We start from the raw sequence: 26992 nt of genomic DNA on the forward strand, positions 1-26992 counted from the left end.
TCAGATCAAGTGGGTTGTTGATCGACTTAACGTGTGACTCCTTTTTTCAAAGATGGAGGGAAGACTGACCAAGGAAGGAGAAGGAATACCCTGTTGGGGAAGAAAAAAAAAAAAAAAAAAAGAGGTATTTTATAATTTATTAGTTAATGTCAATAGTGCAGTCATCCTTTCTCAGCCTTGGTATATAAGGAATGCAACAGTATGGAAGACATCTAAAGTTGGCAGCTTTTAAAATTAATGATTCAGCATGTCTAGATTCTGAACAAAGTTAAAAAGCATAAACTTTTTCACTAGAACAAATATATTTTTAAAAATGCAGAAGGATTCTCTTTGTTCCTAGCTTTGAGAGATTCAGAATACTAGAATGTTTCTGATCAGCAGCTGTTAACCAAGTATTAGTGTACATCTTGCATCACTTCTGCAATAATAATCTCCCTCCAAAGTCAAAGCAAGATACATTATGATAATGTTAGAGAAACAGAGCTGCCCTCAGATCCTACAAATTTCTGTGTTATTAGCTTTGAATCCCAGAATAGATGCTGAACACAGGCCTTCTTGGTTACAGAAGCACTAGACATCATGATTTGTCAGAGCTTTTTTTAGCTGTGCCTGGATGGGCACAAAGTAGGCAAAAAGCCGACTGGTCTGGTGCTGGGAGCACAGGCTGCTTCTGAGGCTGCAAATTACAGTGAAACCAACACACCAGGATGTAGCACTAAAAGTTAACCTCTTTGGATCAGTAAAAAGAATATCAAGTCTCATCACAGCCAACCTTTCCAGTATATAAAGAGGTCATGGTAGTCAGGCAGCTTGCTTCACCTGCATGCTTCTATAATCTTTTAAATAGGGGTATTCTGAGCAGGTAAGGACATACCACTTCACTATGAAGTCTAATCCCTGTTTATGGCATGTGTTATATTTGCAGTCATGGGCAATATTTGAAAATGAAACCCTAAATTCCTCTTATATAGCAGCTCTTATTACTCTAAAGAATCTTATACAGGATAATTTTCTATTTAGAGATAGGGGAACAAAAACTTAAAACCACAGGTGAAGTTTTAGCTGCTTAAGACTTCCCTGCAACCAATTATAGTACTTGGAACTCTGGTCAGTGAGCCGTGCTGCCACTTGGACAACTGAACAAAAACAAGTAATTAAATTGTATAGAAATTAAGAAAAAAACCACAGAAAAATTCAAGTTAGAAGGATGTGTGAAAGAATTAACTTTGCACCCAGAACCAGAAATAGAACTATAGCACATGTGAGTGCTGACTCCAACCCCGTGCATTGCAATGTGTCAAAGAAAAACCCAACACCATTCAAAGCACTTTATGGAATCCAGGGTCTCACACAGTTATACTGCTCAGAGGAATCAAGACTTTTCTGCTCACTTCACACAAGATGGGCATTAACAGGCAGGACTGGATGTACAGATCTTTTCAGCACCACACTGGTTATTATCTCCAACATCACAACAATTGGTAGTAATATTAGGAATAGGACATGGTCTGTCCAAGGCATGACCATTTAGGCTTTCCAAGTTGGAAGAGGTTTTTTCTTCTATAGCATTTGAAAAATGAATATTGGCAGAGCCAGGACACAGCACAGGTCGAGGCCTGGAATTTTGAGAGTTCCAATCCACAGAATTGGAGCGATGAACATTAACACCATGTTTGGCAGATGCATTTAAGCTGCACGTAGAAGATGAACGAGCAATCTACAATTAGGAAGGAGTTTCAAGAGTTAGTCCAAACAAGAAAAAACTAAACCACCAAGCTTCATTGATATTCTCACTCTATAGTTTTCCTACACCAAACAAACCCCATATAAGCACAAGCCAGGATTTTCTGTAAATAAAACACTATGTCTGAACAACAGCTTTGACTCCCTTCATGGACTCAAGAAAGTTTTCCTGCAGCTACAGTTTTTCTACTCAAGAACTGCACTTGACTGCAGTTCCAAACCTCTTTTTCTCCTCAACCTTATGATTCAACAAAAAGGCTTTATGCGAGTTGAGTAGCATATGGGATTAGTTAAAAAACACATGACATCACACACAAATATGATCTGCTGCCCAACTGCAGCTTACTATTTCAGAGGTCCAAATATTCTGGGAAGAACCTGAATAGGGAAACAGTTTTAAGTTCCTATCATGTCATGAAAAAAAAAAAAAGTATTTTTGTATGGGGTAGGCAAAGAGAGAAAAGTGCTTGACTTGATTTCCACGAGGAATGACACACAGTGCTGTATAAAAGTAAAGAGAATGTATTGGAATTCAAGAACAATTGTTGGAGCAATCATAATTGAAGGAATCTACAGAGAAATGGGCTTTATAGCTACACTATTTTTTTCATTTCCTCTAAAGCAAGGGAGTTTGCTGAGTATTTTTGTATGGGGTAGGCAAAGAGAGAAAAGTGCTTGACTTGATTTCCACGAGGAATGACACACAGTGCTGTATAAAAGTAAAGAGAATGTATTGGAATTCAAGAACAATTGTTGGAGCAATCATAATTGAAGGAATCTACAGAGAAATGGGCTTTATAGCTACACTATTTTTTTCATTTCCTCTAAAGCAAGGGAGTTTGCTGTGATACTTCTTCCCTTATTAATCAGTATTTTCTCATGCCCATCTTATGTGGGAGAGCATGGCAATACCTGTACGCTGTACAATGTAAGGGTCACTTAAATATACTGGTATCTCTATACTGAGGTGCTGACATACCAGGCAGTAGTAGAAAGTTACACAGGAAATCCTGTTCTTGGCCCTCTGTGCTACAAACTACAGACTTCAAAGTAGATGTTTACTCAGCATATAGACTTAAACAGTAGAATAAAAGCAAATACAATAAAAATCCTCCAAATCTAGGCTGCTTTACTAGCCCTACTAGGAAAAAGAGTTTGACCTAATGTAGTAGTAGAGAACTGTAGTAGGTAGCCAGGCATAGCAGAAGACTTGTAGTATGTAGAACAATATATTTACCCAGGTTTTCTTATACATGTGTAAGGAGATAATTCTCTTATATTTCTAAAAGCTCTCAGGCTGCAGCCCCTCTACTTCTGTACCTTTCCTCCTTAGTTTGTTTCACAGGAGTTCTGTCATCTCACTACTTTCACCATACTAGTCCAGGTTGTACACCACTTCTGTACACATGGTCCAAAATCAAAAGCATAAACAGATAAAACGCTGTATTGGAAGTTTCTCACTCTCTCTGAAAAGGATGCATCTCTGGCAAAAGAGGGCTTTTTTCCCAACTTAACTGTACAAGGCAACTTCCAGTTTCTAGAACATACAGCTGATTTTTCTGCATTCTCAGCAAGTAAGCCTTCTCATTAAACTCTTGCTCAGAAAATAACACATCCATGAATGCAGTTAAAAATACATTTTTCCACTGTGGATTTTGAAATTGTTAAAGCAAGATCAGCACCAGACATTAAATTAACTGTGATCTTAAGAAGGTTCCTTATTTGGTCTGCAGAGCCAGATGACTTACCGCTAATGAGGACGTGCTAGGCAGCCGGCTGCCCATGTAACCCTCCTTAGCTGAGCTGGGACTTCTTCCTTCTGTTGCACTGTGTGACATTAAAGCCCTTCGAAGAGCTCTCTTTGGTGTTTTTGAGAAGGAAAATGCTCTTGTGACCTGAGAAGTTTGACAAGCAGTTATACATTCACCAAAAAAATCAGGTTGTAAGCAGTACAATACAGGCTACCATTCAAACGCTGGACACCTGTAGGATGTGTGCCAAGTGTTAATACAGCTCTGTCAAAACTAGCCAAACACACCCACCCACAGGGTGATCTGATTCTTAAGGTTTCCCAACACTCCTGCTCTCATCAGGCCAAGTATGAAAACAGCAAGACAGGCAAGGTGGGAGAAGGAAGGCAGAGATGTAGCAAGGTCTAGTCAGTCAACTAAGCTTCCCCACATCCCTTGGGTTCTGCAAAGTCAGGTGCCTTGCCTTTAGGTTGCTGTCAATTTAGTCTTCAGCAGATTCCAAACTACAGCAGCCTCTACAGTTTTCTCCAAGAAACCGTGTTATTGTGAACATACTGAGCCTGCTGCAAGGCTGTGAGAACGGGGAAGATTCCTCCTTGCTCCTTTCCTCCATGCCACAAACTTTGCCAGACCCAAACCCAGAGCACAGCCCCCAGGACAGAGCAGACAGGCAGCCACCCTCCTGCCTCCCAGCCAGCTCCTCCAGGCAGGAGAGAGCACAGCTCCTTAGTCAGACAGTCAAGAGCAGCTAAGCCATGCACAAAGGAAACCATATACAGGCAGACACCAGCATTCAGCACCTACTTCCTTGCTATTTCAAAGTCTATTTGATTACCAGGACACATTCTACACCCATCCTACTTTTGAACGTACTTTACATAACTGCATGCAGCTTTAAAACTCCATTCAATGTGCTAAAAACAGTTAGAGATGAGGGTTGGTGTTGTTTGGGGTTTTTTGTAATATATTTAAAAGACTCCAAACATAAAGTAGACTAAGGTCCATAACAGACTCAAAAATGATTACATAATATTTATGGTCATAATACTTAAGACTATATACAGATATTCCACAACTACTCAGTCAAAACCTCGAATACTCCCCATCTTCCTTTAAGGAGCTTATACTTACAAGTTCCAGTCCAGATTAAGTTTTTCCTGTCACTCCTAGAGTGCTACCCAAAGCAAGAATACTTGCACAATCCCATGACTTAAGTGGGGTTTACTGTAAGTACTACCTTCATAGTATCTTACCTTTTTTGATGTTTTCTTTATTGCCCTGGATGCTCTGCTTAAAGTACTGTCCATATCTTTAGTGTTTACTTCAACAGAATCAGGATCAGCAGTATAAATGAGATTTTCCTGTAGACAAAAATAGTCTTAATAATGGTCAAACATCAACACTTGTTAAAATATCACTCATTCATTAGGTCAGATTTAGAGGTTTTAATTGCCATATTCCTCCATTTTTAACTCTTAATATACAATCAGGAAGCTATTTGCTTTCATGCCATTTCATTAAATTAACTGCTGGTACAATCACGTTATGAAACCACTTCATCACTAGTTTTACATTTAGTATGTCTGATTTAGTTTCAAGTTCAGGGCTGACCAAAGGAAGGGCAGCAGTTCTGCAGTACACCCAGAAAGTTTCACAACATCTATACCCCCTTGTTTTACTGACACATTTAGCACTCTTTCAAAGTGAAATCATGAAAGTCTTAATGTTTGACAGCTGGGGCTAAGACTTTAGGCCAAACAGATGTTTCAGAATAGCCACAAGTTTGGGGTTTTTTCCATGCCTCATTCTTCAGGTCTATCATGTGCAATCTCTGGGTAGCTACTTACAAACCTTGGCAGGGGGCATGCATGGGAGTGGGAAGTTGCTGGGTTTGTTTGTTTTGGTTTTGTTGCTTTAGGTTTTTATTTTGAGAACAAGAGTTTACCTACAAAAATTCAAAAAACATAAAACACCAGCCAGCCAGCTGTATTCTTAGTGTCTAACAAAGAGTAAAGTCTTTACTGCCACCACGTGGCAATGTTTAGGCTCAGTCTCACATGACAGTTCAAAATGAGGGAAAGTGTGCTTAAACTGAAGCTAAATTTGATATTTAAATCAGCAAGGTATTATAGCTGGCACAAAGCAGTAGTTACAGAAGTTTCACCTAGTGGAACTCAGCGTAGTAGGTTATAGTTTGTCAGCATGTGATTCCAAAGGTCCTGGGACAAGAGGGAATAATAAATTTTTTACGTATTTAGTTTCTGTTGAACACCCCAACATTTTTGCATCCCTTTGTGTTTTATGCAACACAAGAGACTGAAGAGAGGTGATAGATTTAAGTAACACTTCTGAATCAGTACTTTTCCTACTCAGTATCTAAAAAGGAAAAACACAAAGCAATGTCTCTTACTGGTAAATCCCTTGATATCACGACAAACAAAATAAAACTAAGATGCTATTTTGTTTACTTAACTACCTTTCCAGAAACAAGCATGTCTTTAAAAATCACAGACATCTAAATATTGTACATCAGAGTACAATGCAGAATAACACCTTCCTAGCTTAAGCCCAGGTTGTTTCAGCTATATGTACTGCACATATTTTCAGCAAATTTGGATGACTGATACACCTACAGTCTTACATAATTAAAAAATCAGCTGAAAGTCTCTTGTCCTATTTGGAGAGGACCTACTCTTCAAGTTAGTAGCTTTGACTGTGGAAAGCCCACACATTGAACTTTAAAAAACATGAGGAAGCCAGTGCATCTTTTATTTCATGGTTTTCTTTATTTCTTCTTGTTTTAAGGTTGCAGCTTCTGTCAACAGGAGGACGTTATTTTATGTCTGTTACATTTTGGTGCCTGTGCATATGTGCAGAACAAAGAATTCAACCCAACACAAGTTAAAGCAAAACATATGATTCATAATACTGGGATTACAAACTGAAAAATAACTGCAAGAAGCAAGCTGAAGACAATTCTGTTTAGATCTGCAGTGCAGAGTTTTAATTATTTATTATTAATTTGTGACGGGGAAGGGCATGATTCTTGATTTTTAAGTACTACTTAGCTTGGGTAGAAGCTAACTTCCAGGCTGTTTCCTTTTCCACCTTTCAACCACTCACTTGCAGGCATGCTAGTACAAATGGTTTCTGCTCTACTTCTCCTTAAGCATGTCCATTATTAAGAAGCTCTTTAGCTTCACGTGCTTCAAGCCAAAAAGTGAGAAATATTTCCAAGCAACAATATGGTTCCATGGTACTTACTGCATCTGCTTTACAAATAGTGTTAGCCACCTGCCGACACAACATCTTCAACCAGTCTTCTTTAGGAGGTTCTTCAGTTGTCATCTGGAAACTGAGCAGCTTGTTGTTGAGTTCTGTAGGTGGCCGCACAACTAAGGCAAAAGCTTTATGGCAATCTACAGTTCATAAAAAAAGGGCATGGAATTAAGACAAAGAATAATATTTTTTTCATATAATTCAGGGAAGAACCTTCAAAAGAGTTAACACTCCCTCTGCCAGGAACTAGAGTTAGGAACAACATGATTTGTTGCAAGGGTTTTATCTTTACTGACACAATAGCTGTTGCATCACTTGCAAAAGCACAGAGTTCCGTCTGCATCCTTCATCCAGAGGCTGCAATCAGCTGCTCATGCAACAGTTGTTTATTAGTCTTTACTAAATATAGCAGTAATTATCAATATTATTCTTTAACTCATTAATTGTTGGACAGATCACTTCTTTATCAACAGAGAATAAGGAAAAACATTTATTCTATTTTGTAAAGCAAGAAAAAGCAACAAAGACATCAGTGCTATACATGACACATTAAGATAGTCAAGTTACAACAGTTTTACTGTTTAAGCTTCACAAAAATTGCTCACTTGATAGCAGAAAATTAATCCAGTGCTGATACTCTTTTATAGCAGATACAGCTGAAGCATACTAAACACAGTTGAGAGAGAATGAAAGAGAAAAACTACCACCAATTTAGAAAAGCAGCACTGGAAAAGTAGACCTATGGGATAGTGTAGATAAGTCTTCATCCAAGATTTGTGCATTTGTGTACTTAAGTTCTTCACAGATATTAAAAAGATATGCTTACAGAAACTAGTCTGACTAGTCTTCTTTGGAAGTCAACACCAAGGCTGGAATAGTATTGTAGCAGCAGTTCTACTGTAGGGATGAATTACTTCAGTGAAACCCCTAGAGTCTCAGTTTGGCAGAACAGCCACGGAAATTGTCATCTAAATCCTCCTTTTAAGATGTTGAACACAGCTCCTCCTGAGCATCATAATCACCAGTTAAATGAGGATCTGGTTTCGCCACAACAGCATTTGTCCCTGGTCAGTCTAATGCTCTGGACTGAGGTTTGTTTTGTTTTTATATTGTAAATCCTGATCTGTCAGTTGTACTCCTGTTTAACTCACACTGCCATGTGGTTGGCATACCCCAATACCACCCAGTAGTTCTGCCAAATTCAGCAGTGATTCTTGAAAAGCCAGAAGGTGTCAATGCAAGGAACTCTCAAGCTCATACAGAGCTTCAAAGAGAAGCTCATACAAAAGTCACTCACATACCTGGCCTACCATACAACAAATACCTTAGCATTCTATCCCACAACAGCAGACCTTCATCCTTTATAGTCTGAAGCAGAGTTTTCATCTGCTACCACAGCACTTCAAAGCATACACACCTTCTGTCTCCCTGATGTCTAGAACTTTCTTGATCTGGGAGAGAGGCATGAGAACAACATGCTTGAGAGATGCAGGAGGCCTTGTGTGGCCATGAGGACTCTTGAAAGCACCAATAACTTTATGCCGTTTCCTTGCAATCTGAATAGAACACAAAAGAAGTTAAAGTTAAAAGGTCTATTAACATTTGGTTTCTTTTGTTATTCTATTTTTTAGTATACATGAAGGCACAGAAAAATAATCTAAAAAGTATTTTAGTCTGTATATTCTACCACATAAATCTTCAAGGAACTCACTTATATCACTATTCACTGTGCACAGTTCAAGTGGCCCAGAAGTACTTGTTATTTACTATCAATACACTCCCCTAAAAAGTAAAGAAAAACAAGAGGGGAAGTAATTTTGCATTACAGACCTCAATTCTATTGGGCATAACAAGCAAGGGCCTTTTGAAACCTACAACAAGGTAGGGTAGATTTAAACAGGTAAGACAGTGTCAATGTGCATGAACCAAATTAGGCTGTGGTGAGTTATGTCCTAGAACCACCACTTGCTGTTGCTTGTGTGTGCAGCCATCAAGTGGGTTTTGCATTGGAGGTTTGTCTATCAGTTTTTACTTTACATTAACACAGAGGTATCTTACAGGCTAAGTAACCTATTTTCAGTTGGTTTTATCTTGTATAAAAAGCTTTAGTAAGCTTTTTTAGTTTTCTTATGTTGCCAAAAGTGACAAAGCTGAGTCAACTTGACTCCCAGAAAGAGTTCATCACTAGTTACAGCAATAGGCTTTTGTCTCCAAGTGCTGTTTAAGACAGCACTAATTTTGGATTATTTTAGAGTTGGTCTTCTAAGAAGACAATGTTCTTTACTGCTATAGGCAGCAACAAGTACTTTTATAAAGTATGCTTTACAATGTCAGTTTCTCCATGTAAGTCTCCAAAACGCTGCTAAAATTGATTTTCCCTCATAGTTCTTCCTAGCACACAGTTAGTCTAAGGCATTTAATATGGGAATTTTATTATTTTTTTTTGTAGCCTAGGAACAGATAGGTCTACCACAGAGGCCTACTGTTTACTCACATTAAATATGACTAAACTTTGAAAGGGCAAATGTCCTGCTGGTCCAAGGACTCCAGGACCTTTTTATCCACTGGTGCTACTCAAAGTGCTATTCAGGTAAACATTTCTTTCCTCACATACTAAGCTGCTTTTAAATCTTTGACCTGTCTGCAAGACATTAAGGGCCACATTAACACCTCTCAACTATCCAGACTTGACCAACTACTTGTGTTGGCTTATACAATAGCTAATGGAAAGGCAACATCAGCATATGTTGAGCTATCAGCTTTTCATTACTTAGAATTCTGATTAAAAGTTTTATTTATTTATATTCATAAGTCATCTTAAGTCTCTTCTAATTCAGTTCATGAGAAGTTCTATAATGGTCTTACCTCTAGGCAATCATTGACCTGTTCTCCTCTGTCACAAAGGTCGTCACCAAGCGCTACGGTTTCCAAACGTTGAACTAAGCTTCGGTGAGAGGACAAGAGATTGGCCTAAAGGATAGAAGCAGAAAGCTCATTAGGCATTTAGTTCAAGGGCTGAATTACTTCTTGCTTATACCTTAACACTGGAAATCTGTTTAAACCAGAACTCATTTTAACTCACATTTTACAGGTCTGCAGCATCAGAGAAATTACTTACTGGACATCCATCAACTTCATAGACGACATCAAAGAACTGCCTTTGAGCCTCTGTTTTTCTTTTGTCTTCATTAATATGTCTGAGGGAAGCATATTACATTTATCTTCAATATCAAGCAACAGCAAATGAATACATTGCATTTAAGACATACAAAAATAATGAAGTAAACAAAGACAGTTCACACCACAGTACTGGAAGATAAAAAAAAATAATCAACCACACTTGCTCACTGAAGTATCCAAATACCATATACCCTAATCCCGTAGAAAACTTCAGATCTAGAACATCTTAGCAGTAGTTCACACACCATTCAGTTAATACATTATTCCCCTACCCTGTAAGATGTTGAACTAGAGACCAAGCCAACACAGCTCTTTACAGCCTGCATTTTATCCTCCCAAGTCAGGACTGCAGCTCACCAAGAAGCAAATACAAGAATAATTACAACTTAGAAGTAGATGTTGATGTTAAAATCAGACAAACATTTACCCAATTAATACTGGAGGTCTCATTGCTGGAACCATATGCTACACTTCAAGAGAGGTGAGACTTAAAATCTAAACAGCTTCAGCTTTAAGCTAATTAACTCATGGAATGGTGCCAAGAATATCTAATACAGCACCAGAAAAGAAACTAATCTTCTACCAATAGCTTGTCCTTTCAGTGGATACATGCACAAAAGTAAGATTTAAAGACAAAACATGTATCTTCCATTCCAGAGGGAGTGGATTGATGTAAGTTTTGGAACAGAAGTCTCCGGAGGTCCAGCTTCCTGCTGAGGCAGGGAGCCAGCAAAGGCTCAGGTAGAAATGCTAGGCAGAGACACTGCAGACTCCTTCAAGAGGAGGCACAGAATGCCAAAGGGACAACAGTAACAAAAGGGAGACTGATGAGCACACATTTATGTATACCTACACAGAGACCAAAGTTATGGCAACAGCACACTAAGTAAGAGCAATTTAGAAGGAAGAGAGAGATCTAAAGGTTTCATAGAATAAGCATCACTTACGTCATCACTTCCTTTAATGATTCAATAGCTCTCTCTAGAGTTACTTTATCAGGGTTCTCTTCTGCCGTATGTTTCTTAATATCTACAATTTAAAAAACCCAATCAACACAAAAACCACACATATTAAGAGGGCCTGAAAAGAAATACCAAAGATACTTAAACTACTTAAAATATTTAAACCTTAAGCCAGATAAGATGACTGAATAAATTGTGGCTGTCCTGGCATCCAAACAGCCTTGATTAAGTGGGGAAAAGGTAGGCTGAGCATGCACCTTCTTAAGAAAAAATAATACATCTACAATACAAAATCAAACCCTCAAACTATTTTAAAACCAACAAGACCACATGCTGCTTTTGTTGAAGTGCAGAGACAAGCACAGAAGTTCAGCTGAAGCAAAGGGTGGTGGAATTTTTTTAATTAGTATTTTTATTAACCTAATGATTATTACATCAAGTGATTGATACCAGGAGAAACATATGAAACTAAGCCTTGTGAACACAAATTGCTCCCTAGTTTATGGTGGCTGTATTTGAATCTTAATTATATTTGTATTTGAAGAGACAAAACTGCTGTCAGAGCAAATTTTTCCTCCACTTCTATCCTGCAGACAAATATATGGACAAATGAAATTTAGCTGAAAGTATGCTTTCTGCAGCAACTGGTCTTGCTGACTGCCATTAAGCATGATTAACTCCCTAAATCAGGCTTGGCTTAGATGAGAAAAGCTGCTTCTAATTATGACAAAAGCAGACATTATCTTGGTTTTAACACCTTCAACAGACTAATTAAACAATACATCTGTAGATTACCATTTAGTAGCAGAGCAACACTAGGCAGCCTTTGAACAGGACGGATAAGGAGTTCAGCTAAGCTTTGGCGGCCACATTCAGGCTTTGCTTGGTTTATCTGGGGAAAAGAGTAGAAAGGAAAGAATTCTTATTTTTCCACACACACCCACCCCCCAAAAAAATAATCACAAACAAGGAGAAAAAACTGTCTTCCTTGAAACTAGCACTGCAGCAAGTTTGAGAATCATTTTTCACAGAAACTCAGTCATTAACAGATTGTTACAAAACACATTCAAACCCATGCAGTGTTTATCACAAGGCTTGTGTTCTCATAATGTCTAGTTTTAAACTGTGTCCTCAGTCCTTGTTCCAGCTGCTAATACTAATGTGGAGTGGGACAGGGGACAAACTGTTCTCTTATTTCCAAATACTTTTAGATATCTATACTTTCACATAATTCCTGGTACCTCAGAAAATAGGAGTCAAACTCTGTCGGTTTGATCACTCCACTATTTGAGACACACTTGTTGGTTATTGAAGTTAAAGCTACACTGCACTGTTAATCAGTTATATACCTTTACCTGAAGAGCTCAAGAGTCTTACGACTTATATTCAAGATAACTCTTTCTTTGAAGATCATCTTCCTGTTAGATCTCCACTGTTATGCTCCTATTCATTAGTGACAAAAATGCTGAGACATTCTACCTCCCTGGAACTTCACATCTGCCAAAAGTGAGTTAAAAGCTATTTCAGAAATACAAGCCTTTTAAACACAGGGAGGGAGGACCAATAAAAAGAAACCCCTCTAGTTATCTTTACAGATAAGAGAAGACATTTGGGAGAAAATAATCAGAATGCACTTTTTTCCAGCAACAAACTCATATAAACAAACTACCTTGAAAACTATAACAAAGAAGGAACTTGAACCTCTAAGAGTCTTACGAGGAGCTTGAGGGATTGAAGTCAAATCCTTCCTATTTCTGTCTCACCAAGATACATACACATTCCTCCAAGCTTTCAAAATTCAGTAATAGTCTCCATGTTCTTCTCCAAAGACTTACTCTTGCAGACACTCACCTTTAGGAAAGCATGAAACCTTGGCTTTTGTTTTTCACATCTAGTAATAGTCTCCTTGCTCATTTCGAAGAAATTCACAAATGGAGGGTATGTTTTCAGCAAGTCTTTTGACTGAAAGAAACAACTATTAGGACTCTGCTTTCAATGTTATTATGCAGCACTGTAGAGATGTTCATATGCCCTGAGCCATAAAAAACTGCTCAAAGGCACGTTATAATGAAGAATAAAAAATGTGTTGTAAACCCATGCATGGTCACAGAACAAGTTAAGACATTTTTGCATGCCAAATGGCCAAGTTTCAGTGCTGCGGATCAAATGCAGACTGCTCTCAAAAGCATCATCAAGTACACATGTGACAGTCTTAGAAACTGCTGAGCTGCTCAAGTAGAAGGCAGGTTCTCAACCACCAAGATGCTTTTGGTGAACATTTTGGCAACTTCAGACAGGTACTTTCTCCAGTTACTGTAATCACCTTTAAAAGACATTAAACCACTAGAAACAATACCTTACACTGAAAACTTTTGAATGCCAAACAGTTTGCCTCAAAGTGATCAGGTCAGCAAAAGCACAAGATACCTGGCAGACTACTTAGGTTGAAATGCATTGCAGTCCCCAACCTACCTTTCCTGTTCTGCACACTCTGTACTTGAGAAAACAAGGAATCATTATTCACCTACACATTTCAGTTCTTGAAGGAAGAACACAAGAAGTTTCTAAGAACAGTTATTTTCCTAGTTATTTCCTATAAATCTGAGGCAGGAAGTGGCCATGGTTACAGAAAAAGCCCTTATTAAAATCTGAGTAAAAAGTACATCTGTAGTGTTGCAAATTACAATCCTCAAGCCATATCTATTTGGAATTTTATCCCCTCGTTCAGGTGTATCATCCAACTCAACTGAAAAGTCTAAACAGGAAATGTAAAGATGCAAGTTAGTGTTCTTTCTCAATCAGTACTACTTGTGTTTACTTGCTCCCACAAATGGATTATTTGTAAGATAAGAGAGTAACTCAAATGCATAAAAAGAAGGAACAGAAACTTACATATTTAAGAATGATATCACCAATACTTCTGCTTTCAGTCCAATTCACCATAAGATCTTCCAGGTCTTCCTAGAGTACATGCAGGGATGGAGAGGAGGAGAAAGTAAGATGAGAATGAACGGCATAAACATGTAAGATTGGATCAGTACTTTACCAAACACATATAATTAGCTATGTGTTTGATACTGACAAAACAGGCAATCCTAAAAGCAAGAGACCCCTGCCTTCCTGATTATCTAGTTTTGAACCAATGCAAGCAGCACCTAGCAGTGCATCAGCACTAGCCAACTGCAACAAAGTGTCCAACACATTACAGAACATATCCTAAGTGATTATTAAAAGGAATACACAGAACACAGTTGAAGCAATTCTAATTGAGAGTGCACAACTAGCATAGGACTTTTAAGGACTTCAGACAGGACTAAAATAGAACTAGCATAGATTTCCTTCACTTGCTGCACCAGGGTGTCAAGGAAAGTGAGACCAAGCTGTTAAGCCTGTATTTGCTTGATAAGGATCAAGCTTATTCACTGTTAGCTAATAACAGGGACAGGAGATCACAGCTGAAGATTCAGGGGTCATTTGAAGTAGAAAGGGTTCACCATTAATATTGGTTTTTTGCCACTTCTCTTATCTTTATTACACCAAAGGTGAAGGAAAACACAACCACCACATCTAAGCTACTTTGTGTACACTGCATGCTGTGAGTGAATCCTGCTTGACACACAAGATACAGATGCTCTGGTTTCATCTCTGTCTCAGTGTGCATAAATTAATACCTAACATGATTAACTAGATTGGATCCCAATAGTCATCACCCAAAACCCAAACCACTGGGTTTACAGTCAGTCCTGATATTTTATAAAGCCTACTGTGAAATGCAGACAGGAACAAACATATGCCATTATCTGAAGGAGATTTTATGACTTTGTATTTGAGCAAGACTTGCATCATAGTCTATCTTGAGACCCAAAGATTGCTTTGGCAGGCACTTGCACTCCAGATCAAAAACATATGAGAAAGCCTCAAGAAAACAAGGCAATAGGATTCCATTCAGGCCTCATGCCGGGTCAACTGTTTCAGAGGTTGAACTGTGAGCCAGTTTTATGAGTTGGTGTTTCTGACAATTGGTTCAAAGCCATTTAAGGAGAGATCATACATGAACATGTCTAAAGCCCAGGAAAATGCTTTTTTTAAATTATGGTTTGGTTTGATTTTGTTTGAATAGCATAGCTTTAGGTTTCCTTCCAAGAGTCCTTGCTAACTGCTTTAATAGAAACATACACATCAGAAGCACTTGTGATACCATTTGATACCACTGGCCTTATTGATCAGTTTTGTATCCGTTACAGAAAACCTCCTACAGGAAGAGGTATTAAAATGGGAAAAGGACAAGCTAGCTCATGAATGGCAATAATAGTTACATCTACAATAATCAGACTCCAGGTATTTATTAATAAGTATTAGATCTTAAAGCATTTGCACCTAATTCCACTTGTTGAACAGTATGGAAGATCACCAGGATCAATCTACACACACACAGCAGATACAACTTAAGCCATGCAGAAAAGGTTCAAAGTCTCTATCAAAGCTCCCCCTGTCACAGAGAAGTTGCAGCTCACCTTGATTTTAGTGTGCACATCAAGAATATCTGGAATGCTGCCAAATATGGTCTTAATTTCTTCCTGTGCAAGAATTGGACCTCCAAGTTGTCCTTCCTTCTCCAATGGAACTTGAAATAACTGAAGCAGACAAAAACAGTTAATGCCCTCTCAACCTCCACATATTGTGTTAGAAACAGTTATGAAAGCAACAGTGTTTTCCTTCCAGCAGCCACAATCACAAGACTTTGTTCCCATTTAGCAAGACTGGGCTATGGAGGAGTGCTTCAAAGGTACAAACCCTCAGTTTGAAACATTACTACAGCATAACCCCTTTCATCTGCTTTTCTACTCACACACATCTTAGCCCCATACGTAGATAATCAGCTGCAACAGAAACAAACTTTCTGGAAACTAAGCACTTCAGTAAGCCATTTGCTATTCTGCTCTTGGAACTATAAAAAACGTTTTCCCCTGCCATCTCTCTCTAATCACTAATATCTTAAAAACCTGAGTCATTCAGAGAGTACTTTCCTGAAGCTTAGGATTTCCATACAAATTGCAATTCCACTGCAGGTCACTAATTAGAAAATGCACTTTCCAGTTTTTGTTAGAAGACACTAAGCATATTTATGTGTCAGTAAAATGACAGGAGACTGTTTACATTGTCACCTTTTTGTGAACCTTTGAGGTACACAAGACTTCAAGACTGCAGATCAGAGGCTGAACATAATTGATGTAAACACTAGTTATCTTATTACAATTGACCTCTACTTCCTTTAAAACCATCTTACCTGAATGATTGTTGTTAGTATGTCAACGTAGTTACTTTCTGTCTGATACAATTCCTTTGCAACCTGCCATCTTGCAGACTGCTTTAGTGGAAGAGGAGTTGAGTTTTTGGAAGGCCTCGCACAGGATTTTGGGGTTTCTGAAGAAATAGCCCCAAAAGAAAACAGAGCTTTATTACAACAGAGTCCCTAAAAAAAGCTCACCCTCGAAGACAGGAAAAAAAAAAACAACACACCTTCAGAATTTTTAAGGGAAGAGAGCTTTTTTTTTTCCCCAAAAAAAAAAAAACAACCAACCAGCTATTCTGTAGGTTATTCCCTAGTTATCAGAGCTCTTTCAAGAAAATAGCTTTCTTTGGTACAGCCTAATTATAGAACTGCTGTAACATACTATTCCTCAAAATTACTCTGACAGCAGTAAGCCATTTATGGGCAGATCACAGACTGGTCTGGGTTGGAAGGGACCTTAAAGATCATCTAGTTACAACCCCCCTCCATTAGCAGGGACACTTTCCACTACATCAGGTTGCTCAGAGCCCCATTCAATCTGCCCTTGAATACTTCAAGGGATGAGGTTTTCACAACTTCTCTGGGCAACCTGTTAGATCAATGACTTAAACCTATTATGCTTAGTAAGAAGTGAGGATTAGGTGCTCAGCCTTATTTATATATACCTTATGTACAAGAACACTTTTTCTACTTTCACTTGCCACGTAAAGTTATCTTTCACCTGCCTACCATCCTTCCATTACATATATAGCTCAAAATTAATGAAGTCTGTAGCAAAACCTGTTAAGACCACCCTATCCCAGTTTTTGAAAGTTCCACCACCCATTGCCTTCAGGGTAGCCTTCAACAAACCATTGTACCTTTCAACTTTCCCTGAGGCTTGTGCATAGTATGGGATATACTTGCATGCAGAGATCTCTTAAAACATTGCAAGTGTGTCTGAATGAAGGTTTTTAGCTATACCTCCATTGTTAATGCTCGACTCTGGAGTATTAGAAATATCCAGCAGGGAGCCAATGGAAAGGGAATGTTCAGCTGAGGGCCGTTTCCGAGGAGGGAATGGTGATATGTCTGCTTCTCTGGTCAGTTGTGCCAGGGTCTCTTTCAAACGACGTCTTTTGCGATTGCTGTTTGGAGTGTTGAGAGAAAGCAGTGACACAGACTTCTTGAGGCCAGGACTCTCCGACTGTAGTCAAAAGAAGTTCAGTTTAGTGTTTTTACCCACTGTGTCCAGTTCAAATGAATGCAAAGTTAATTGTAGAAGTAAATCAGAACACGACTCTTCTTAAGGAAGCCAAGGAAAACTGAACTGGAAACCACACTAACATTTTCTTTGACAAAGTTCAACCTTTGGGAAGTAGAAAAAAACTTTCCCAAATCAGTATTCTATATATGAAATTTATAATGGATTTAAATGTTTAATGTTGCTTTAAAGACACATACTAAAGGCACATGATAATTCTACCACCAAATATATGCCTCACATTATGTAAGAGTTCATCATACCTTCTCAAATAAATACATGGACTCTCCAGCTCTGGCATCCATTTGAATGCTTCCCCAGAACCACTAAAGGAAAAAGAAAACACGCATGAAGAACACATGGAAGGGCTTCACCCCAAGTTAAAAATATCCAAAATAATATACGTAACAGTAAGGCAGTTCACATACTAAATGCAAACACGTGGCTTATTCTGAAAAAAATGTTTCTCACATGCCAAGGATAATATGGCATTATTCTTTCAAGAATTTGTCAGCACTAACCTCTTGCTTTACAACATAAAGTTTTTTTAAAGGTTCAAATGGAAGATCTTTTACTGTGCTTTCTTCAACCACTAAGTGCGTACACCTTTCATCACCAACGGGTAAATAATGTCCTCCTAGATAAAAAAAGGCAAGTTAGCAAGACCAAAGAATATTCTTGTTAGACATTAGTAGCCCACTTTATAGTTCTGTGACACTTATTATTAGCCAAAAAGAGATTAACTCTTCAGGAGCTAAGCACTGGTTGGGCTTGGATTATATCAGCAGTGGCCAGCTTTTTAGGAAACAGTATGTAGCATGAGGTAGTAAAGTACACATTGAGAAGTCAAGAGCACAAGGAGCTCAGAGGACATTTTAACCTGTCTGACACTAAAAGCTTCCCAGAAGAATATTGCATTTCTTATTTCTTGGATTATCAAGCTAGCAATTGTCACCTCAAAGATATCCACAAGCTAAAACCTGTGTCACAATCTTGCAAGTAGCTTTAGATAAACTTTCCATTCCCCATTCTATAGTCTCTTAAATACAACTCCATCAATAAAAGGCTGGAGACTTGTGATCTGTTACAGCATCACTGTCAATGCGATTGTACTACACTCGCAAAAAATTGAACACTTCCAATCTAGTGTTTTACCAATGATGATTCATATCAACATTGTAAACATTGTAGATGCTTTCTGTAAATTACATAAAGATGCACACCACAAAACCGAGTACAAAAACCGAAGCAGAAAATATACATTAAGTAGGAAGATTTCCAGGATATCTTCAAGCATCCTTTAATTTTTTCTTTTTGTCTAGCTTAAATCAGCCTAGAAAGTTTGAAGTCTTCAACAGCTACCAGACCTATGCATATTGACATATAAAAATCAATTTCCAGCTCTTCAAGCTGAAGAGTCTTCATCAATACTTCAGGATTCACAATCCAGCATTTCAGCTTCAGTGAAGTATTTGTCAACTATAAACCTCCTTCTTTCCACAAGTCAACTTTCATAAACAATAACCTTGCATTTCTGTCATTTCTTCCATGTTAGCTTTCTCATCATCAGAGAATCCAAGGAAACTTAACATGCAATCCTGGAAAGGAGGAACCTTGAACTGATTCCTAAAGTCATCATCAGCTGCACAGAAATCACTGGGAAAAAAAATGAGAGATGAACAAAAAGGTCACTATTTAAACAGAAACTCACAACACTCCGGGTGAACAGAAGGCAAGATGAAGGTTGAAGGAAAATAAAACCTACATTTCATTTCTCTTCTCCCAAGCCTTATAAATCCACTCAGCTTTCACTATAGGAGTACCAAGACTTACAGCAACCTGCAAAACAGGAAAAGCCCGTTTTGAACCAAGTATTTCCTTTTAAGTCTTTCCAATGGTAAAAGTACATAACCTTGCTTTTACTTTTCCAGAGATACCGCAAAAAGTAAACATATTCCTTCAAGAATTATGTCCAAGTGTAACTCCCAAGAGTTAGAAGGTATTCATTCTTCAGTGACCAAGAGATCAGATCAATAGGTATTCTGATGCTTACTCAAAAGTGCACCATTGTTAGTCTGATTTCCTCCATCACTCACAAAACCAAGACTCTGTTCCAGAGGAATATGGGATCTTTTTTCTGCTTTTCATACTTAGCATGAAGGCAAATATCCCAGCTTGCTTTTACCAAAGAGAAAGTGACTATTCCAAAGGTAACTTCCATAACTGTTTGAGAGAGATTGTGAAGTTTTCCTACTGTTTCCCTTTGAGTTGACAGAAAGGAGTGTTTGATCAGAGTTAGAAAGGAGATCTTCTCTTCCAACTGGAAGAGGAGACAGACTAGGGAAAAAAGCAACAGCCTACTAACAATTCAAAAAAGGGAGAGTCAAGGGATTCTCATAGGATTGCTATGTTATATCCCATGGTACAAAAACATAGGAACTTGTATTTACTTGTCAACTGGACATACAAATTCTGAAGGATTCTCCATTGGTGTTATCAAAAGAAAAAAGAAGAAAACACAGCAATATTTGAACACCTATACATAACAAGTTCAAACTAATTTTTAAAAGATAATGCATACAAATTGAGTACCAAAGGTTTTTGCAAGTTACCTCAAAGTCTAGTGTTTGGACAAACAAATAATGCAGGCGTGTTAGTATATAAACACTTGTTCATTCATGAAAAAAATGTTCAGTGTCTTAGCTACTGACAACATCAGTACTTTACAAATATTTTGGTTCTTGTTATTTACTATAGTTGTCTATTTAAAAAAACTCTGCTTTCAGGCAATTTACATTATTTAGATCTCTAACAGCAACAAAAATATGCCAAAGCTCAACAGTAGATAGAAATGAACTCACCATTACAAGTTATTGTTGTTAGTACAGAGAAAAAAAAAAAGTAATTTATAAGCTGAAGTATAATTTACAGACTTAGTCTACAAGAACCAAATTCTGCAAGTTTCCATGAAGTACCAACTCAAGCTTACATACTCTGAATTTGTCTCCATGTGTTGAGTTAGCCACCAGGTGTGTAACTTTGGAGCTGAAGTCCCTTCGAATAATTCCACCCATATGATGAACCAAGGTCACTAGCTTAACCTGCAAAATGAAGACAAAGTAAGTTTTCAGCATATCTTTTGAAGCGTAGAACACAGAGTGAGAGCAGTACAAAAACAGGTTACAAAGCAAGATACAGAGGGTGACACTAAATGTCTAGGAATAGAAATGGTTTGTTTTGTTCTTAAAATAACTTGTTCACACCTACAGGAGAAGATAGAGATGATACATCAGAAGAGCTATTAACTTTTTTTTGACATTTCATACAGCCTTGCCGTGTAGCTTGAGGCAGACCACTCAAGCCATCAACACTCCTGTGCTCATCGTACATAATGGCTTTTCACACACAACAGATTCAAAGCATGTTTTCCTCACTAACAGTCAATTCTACCCAAAGGGGCAGTTATCAGAATTTACAGAACATTGCAGTTTGGCCAGTTTGAAACTAGCAGATCAAACCTAACTATCCCTAACACTGGGATAGTTAGCACTGTTTTGTTGGTTGTGTTCATTTGTTTTTTTCATATGAAGATGTGGAACCGTATTTTGATTCCCAGGTGTCCAACAGGGAACTTCAGTGCCAACTGCATCACTGACATGGAAAAGTGCTAGGTAGATATCAAACCACTTCATACCAAGGCACATCAAGACTAAAGTCCTGATAGCAAGATAGCAAGGCAGCAAGACAGCACATCTGCAAATGCTCTGATAAAGACTATAAAGCTTTACTTGAGCACACGACTCTGTGCAAATAAGAGGACACCATTGGGTAATTACCATCTTACCTGAAGCCTAAGTCTACAAATCTTTATGCCTTATGGTATTACAGCTGTTTAATGTCATTCAACAAAAAAGTGAAAAAAAATGGCATCACAGGACTTGCACAAGGAAAGTTTTACTCCTATCCTCAAATATCACTGCATCTGGACATGCAAGAAAATACAAGAACAAAACAAACAAAGCAATTCATTCCCCCCATACAAGCTCTAGTGATAGTTAGTCAACAGGTGATAGAACAGAAGAGTATTTTGAAAATAAGCTTAACATATCTTTACCCATCCAAAGGAAAAAAAGTCTTACTAATTCATCTTTTTTTCTGAATCCTGTAAAGCACAGTACCAAGTTCAACATACTTGCACAGTACAGTGGACGACAGGAGAAAGGTAAAGGCTGAAAGTAAGAAGCAAGCTTATTAGTCAAAAGCATACTGCTTCCATGAAAGTTTTAACATTATGTTTCATACAGTACTATTGTTCCTAGTATTAAAATGCATCAGGCACAAGTTCAAGTCTGTGTATTCAGTTATACCTCAGCTCCAGACCTGCCAACAATCTGATAAAGTACCTCAAGCATCCCCAAGGTAGCACTCCATTCTTTTATTCCTCCCCAGTCCATCTCCTCTATGTGACAACCTTTGGAAATACAAAGTGCCTGCCAGAGCTGCATTTACAAGCTACTCTTCCTACTGGCACAATCCCACCTAGTGGGTCAACAACTCCCACCACTACTGGAGTACTTGTAACCTTGCTATTGTATACTTGTGCTTTTTCCAATACATGCAATATTCTAACATAGTACTAGAAACTTGCTTTTCTTCTAATTCAAAGCTAATGATATTTAAGGATCAATTGACAAAGCAAAATAGATTTTATTTTGAACACTTAGTATTTAGAACTCTGCACCAGAGAACTATTCAGGTGGTTTCAACAGAAAGCACATACCTCTCCTTTTTGTGCACAGTGCAGCACTACTGGAGGTCCAATGACACGGCAGTCTGCTTTGCAGAGGTTGTTAAAGATACAATCTTGGAAGTCTGACACAACAAAGATAGTTTCAAATTCTGGGGAATCTGAATCTCCAAGCTCTTCTATGGTGTCTGTCTTTATGTAGGGCACTTTAATTTCCTTGATTAAAAGGGATGAGAGGGAAAGTATTAGTCAGGCAACATAGTTACACTAGCATCAAAATTCAAGTAATTTTTATTTTGGACGATTAGAAAAATGTATGATTCAGATTTAGACACAGATAATTTGGGGAAGGGTTGGTGGAAACTGAATGAGATGCCCTGTTCTCTAACATAAGAACAGCTATGAACTGCACCTAAAAATATCTTAAAAGCAATTCTTGCTTGCTTCTGAAAAATAAGAATACTAGTAACTTTAGTAGCTTATGTATCAGTTTGCATTGATAGTATAATATTGGAAATATTTATAGATAGGAAAAAAGCACAAAAGAAATTAAATTTCAAACTGTCAAAACAGCTTAAGGCACTTCCAGATGCTACTAATAAGTAGCATCCAGTTTGCAACTGCAAACTCCATGCTGCATAACATCTAAAGAACAGATATCAATTTTGTTCACTGCTTGATATTTTTAAGGGGTCTAAACATTTATCTGTTCCAATTTCTATCTTCACTTCCAAATTTTAATTCCTAGGTTTTTCACATCAACAAATAAGAGGACCACTTCTTAAGATTAAATGCAGCTTTCAATCAAAAGAAGTAAATTAACCAATTATGAAGTCAGTTCATAGCAGAAACTTATGGACTGAGAGAATATAAGCATGCAGTTTAATGTGTCCATTGGTATTTTTATCCCCGGTAGAAAAGACCACTAATTAAGAGCTGCAGGTACCATTTCCATATTTGAGAGTGTAAGAAGTGCCAATTTTGAAAAGGTTTAAGTGACAGAATCAGAAACATTAGCATATATTGTGACCATCGTGTCCAATTAATAGAAATTAAAGCATGTGCACATTTCAGTCCCAGTGAAGTAAACATGCTGCATGCAATCACATGTGCTCAATTGCATGACATACCATATGAATAATACTTTTTATTAATTTTTCTTCTGATTTACCAGGACTAGTTTCCTTTATCTTTATAACTGGTACTTCCATTATCTTAACGGTCTGTGGAAGAGGAGAACTTTAGTACATAACCAAATTGGTTACTGGGAGTCTGAAAGCACACCATGGCATTCCAATGGCAATGGATGTTTTATCTTACTCCCACATACCTCCAAGGCTTTCAGAAGCTTCTCATTCTTGCCTGCTTCCTGAACCAAAACCACTCTTGTTTCAATTTGGGGCATTTCTGCTGTTTATAGAGAAACAAGAATAATATCTTTATTTTAATTGCAAAATCCACATTAGGTCTAAACCAAGCAATGATGTGTAGAACACAGGCAGCCTGCATCCTTTCAAGGGATCTTACTAGGAACAAGCCTGAAAATAAAGGTTACCTCAAGAAGCCTATCCTTTAATGAAGACATACTCAACTAGCCACAGAGCCTGAACTTCCTAGTAGATGGTAAAACAAGATCCGGCAGTTCATGACCACCTACCTCATATTCAAAGTGAGAAATGCAAGGATGGAACTAAAAAACCCCCACTAAAACCCAACAAATGAGTTACTTAATGTTTCTAGCAGAATTAGATACTAAGAATTGCAGGAAGAGAGAGCTGATGTCTTTCTAGTTTCTGTTCCTGGCTGACAAGGCTCATTACTTCCCAGTAGCTGCTCAATTTCACCCAGGAATATCTGAAGTTACATATCTTGTTCTCTTTCTCCATGGATTAGGAGCAAGGGACAAGTGTTGCCTCCACATCATTTCCACCAAAAGACTGCCAGTGGATTCTGGTTACTGCATTGCAGGAAAACAAAAAAATACCTTTTAGTAGTTTTTTAATGTCAAGATTTATTATTTAGTTAATTTTGAGCTCAAGACTATTCATCTCTCTAAGGACTACCAGCAATCCTGAAGAATACAGCAGCTGTAGTTTCCAAAAACTGGTGTCAAAATATCACCTGAAATGATTTATTCCACATTCCATCAAATGGAACCAACAGCTTTCTACACAGCAATCAGAAAACTTCATTGATTTAATTACTGTAGACCAAATTTTTAACTCATCTTGTTAAAAAAATGTAAGACAGTCCCTTTGTTGGGGAAAGGATACCAAGCCAACACTCTTTTGGCTACCCTACACACAATTCTGTGGTTCAGCCATTACAAAAACATAGTAGTCTTAAAATAAACTTCTTCCTTTACCTTCAGCATCCAAACCAGATCCAGGAAACACATTCTCTTTGGAGGTTTCTACGATTTTTGAATCAAGAACAGAAGAATCAGCCAAGAGGCTCCTCCCAGTTTCAGATGCCAGTGTACTGTTGTCAGCCATGGTTACGTCTTGTTTCTCCCTTCAATAGCTAGAAGATAGATGTGCTAAACTAAGTTGCAGTTAAAAAAAAACTCATTAACAAGATTTCTGGGACTAAGGCAGCCAGAAATAATTTCAGACTTCTGAAAAAAACCCACATTCAAAGTCCTGTTAAAATCCCACTCTCACTGATAGAGCAGTTCTGAAAGGGTAAGGAGGAAAAAGAGGACTGAAGACAAACCTGTGATAGAAATAGTTCTGCTCACACCAGAATTGACTTGCACAGAAAGCTCCAGAGGGTACTTCAACTCTAAGCAGTAGCTCCAGTGTTCATTTTTAAAAGTGTCACTACAAATCACTGACAAACTAAAAGCACTTGTTTGCTTCAGTGAAAAATGGTAAGCTAGATTTGAGGCCCAGATTAGCATTTTTTAAGTGAAAGACACACAAAGCATCTCGCTAAAATTTGATTTTTCAGGCGAACTGGCTGGAGTTACTGTGGTTACATCAAAATGACCACCCAGGAGTAGAACCAGCAGCATTTACTCAAAGAAAAATTAGGTTTCTCAAAATGCATTACTAGAAAGCTAGTAAGCATATGTATATACATGCATATCTGTATGGTCTAGTCAACTGACCTACATGAACCACAAAACAGTAGAAGTACCCATTGATCATCAGATAAAGAGGCCTTGTCTTCTCACACACAGAATATATCTGTGCCCTCAGTGCCCATCAAACAAACTCATCCCACACTGAAAAGGCAGAACTCTTTTTCCTCTCACAATCTGTACTGGTAGCTACCTGAACCTTGCACCAGAAAATCCTTTCCACGACACCTGCCCAACATGTAGCACATTTTCTTCTGTTTGTGAAGCAAGAAGCTTGCATTCCTGTTATTCATCATTCAGGCAAATTTAATTGTTTGCAAAGTGATATCAGAAGTTATTTAGATCAGCCCCTGTATCTGAACTGCTGAAGTGTAAGAATCCTCTGGAGCACTAACTGAAGCCATTCTCCTCATGACTCTAAATGCCCCTTTTAAAACAGTTGCTACCCAAAGAATATATTGAAGTATTGTCTGAAAGAGGACTCATGAGGCAGTAAAATCCTTAAAAAACAGCACGCTACATATCTACTCTAATTCCAGGCATATTCAGTTATCAAAATTGCCACCTTAGTTGCAATTTTGATGTCATACACAAAGCAGTGCAAACTCCATAGAATTAAGTGTCCTAGCAGTAAGTCCTAGTCACCCAGCTAATTTAGCTCAGAACAGCTTGACACCTAAGGAGAAACTAACTTTAACCAGAAAGTCTTCAGGGATCACCTGTCCAGAAGGTTATAAGGATACTCAAGGAACTGTTACACAATTACCTCTTATTTGGTAGTGAGGGTGGAGGGAAACAATTATTAATAATGGATTACTACACAGTTACATGTAAAATCAGACCCAAAAAAAACCCCAAAACCCTCAAGTTAAGAGTACCATTAAATTTAAATACTACAGATTATTTTTTAAGTCTGAGATGTCAATGACCCCTGTTGTGCTGCTTTTGATTTACCTAATGACATAATCACACACTTAGAAAAAAACTTCATAGTAGATTTGGAAAAAGCCCCTGCTTTGGGCCAGGAATTGATTTTATTTATGACTTTTCCAATTTATTTATTTATGGCTTTCCATCCTGGGTGAATTTTTAAAAATACTTGCTGTTTTAATGGTCACATATTAATTAAAAACATATTACTAGTCACTAGGCTTAGACATTGAAAGTGTTAAGATACAGAACAGAGAACACACTAAAGACATGAACATAACATTTTCCCTCACAGAAAGCAAAGCACCATCGCTAAAGAATCCAGACCTGAATTAGAGCATTACACTTCCAAACTACTTCCCAACAGTTTGTGGAAAGCCTGGAGGTCACAAAATATCCAGACTCTATAATAGGTTTGCAAAGCAAGGTAACATGTTAAAAGACTTCCCCTGTTGCCCGTTTCCCTCCCGAGGCCCCACCCAGGAGCCTGACCAAGCAGGAGGGCGGCCGGAGGCAAGAGATGCCATCAGCTACTCTCGCCTCACCGCCCGGCAGGTGCCGGTGGGCCCAAGGCCCCCGCGCCGCGCAGAGACCCCCAGCAGCCTGAGGGGGGCCCGCACCGGCGATGAACAGCGGCGCTGCCGCGGGAGGCCCACGGGCGCCCTAAACGTAACTGCGACCCATCTCAGGCGGCCCCGCCCGAGCCCGCGGGCACCCCTGGCGCTCCTGCTCCCCCAGCTCGGCCTGCCGCCGCCACCTGCCGCCCCCCAGCTCGGCCT

The 26992-nt window shown here is 38.3% G+C and overlaps 2 protein-coding genes across 3 annotated transcripts in view; one reads left to right on the plus strand and one right to left on the minus strand.

Moving 5' to 3' along the window:
- On the minus strand, nt 1-24705 carry ECT2 (epithelial cell transforming 2). 2 transcript variants are annotated; one of them, XM_010004176.1, is made up of 24 exons: nt 24564-24705; nt 23529-23608; nt 23329-23421; nt 22232-22414; nt 21591-21680; nt 20445-20552; nt 19217-19290; nt 18977-19107; nt 17973-18088; nt 17715-17777; nt 17172-17394; nt 16203-16339; nt 15430-15549; nt 13808-13876; nt 12767-12877; nt 11711-11807; nt 10901-10982; nt 9892-9970; nt 9639-9743; nt 8191-8329; nt 6759-6913; nt 4748-4855; nt 3492-3638; nt 1-90 (listed from the first exon to the last, which is right to left on the minus strand). In XM_010004176.1, the coding sequence occupies exons 1-24, from the start codon at nt 24691-24693 to the stop codon at nt 1-3; spliced, it is 2730 nt and encodes a 909-aa protein (XP_010002478.1). In that variant the 5' UTR covers nt 24694-24705. The 2 variants fall into 2 exon arrangements, with proteins under 2 accessions (XP_010002478.1, XP_010002477.1); XM_010004175.1 differs by lacking the exon at nt 23329-23421 and having other exon boundaries at nt 24564-24693.
- A 1940-nt stretch (nt 24706-26645) lies between these two features.
- NCEH1 (neutral cholesterol ester hydrolase 1) overlaps nt 26646-26992 on the plus strand; it is a 19822-nt gene continuing 19475 nt past the window's right edge. The window contains exon 1 of the mRNA XM_010004179.1: nt 26646-26882. Coding sequence (XP_010002481.1) covers nt 26646-26882 — 237 coding nt within the window. The remainder of the gene's footprint in view (nt 26883-26992) is intronic.

This window comes from Chaetura pelagica, unplaced genomic scaffold, assembly GCF_000747805.2.
Source record: "Chaetura pelagica isolate M959 unplaced genomic scaffold, ChaPel_1.0 scaffold648, whole genome shotgun sequence".
Lineage (NCBI taxonomy): Eukaryota > Metazoa > Chordata > Aves > Apodiformes > Apodidae > Chaetura > Chaetura pelagica.

What these genes read in the sequence shown, in the direction of transcription:
- ECT2 (XM_010004176.1), bottom strand. Translation starts at nt 24,693, where the DNA reads ATGGCTGACAACAGTACACTGGCATCTGAAACTGGGAGGAGCCTCTTG. An exon ending in TAAAGAAAACATCAAAAAAG is followed by an intron (nt 3,639 to 4,747) that starts GTAAGATACTAT and finishes CAAACTTCTCAG; the next exon opens with GTCACAAGAGCATTTTCCTT. An exon ending in CTAGCACGTCCTCATTAGCG is followed by an intron (nt 91 to 3,491) that starts GTAAGTCATCTG and finishes CTTCCCCAACAG; the next exon opens with GGTATTCCTTCTCCTTCCTT.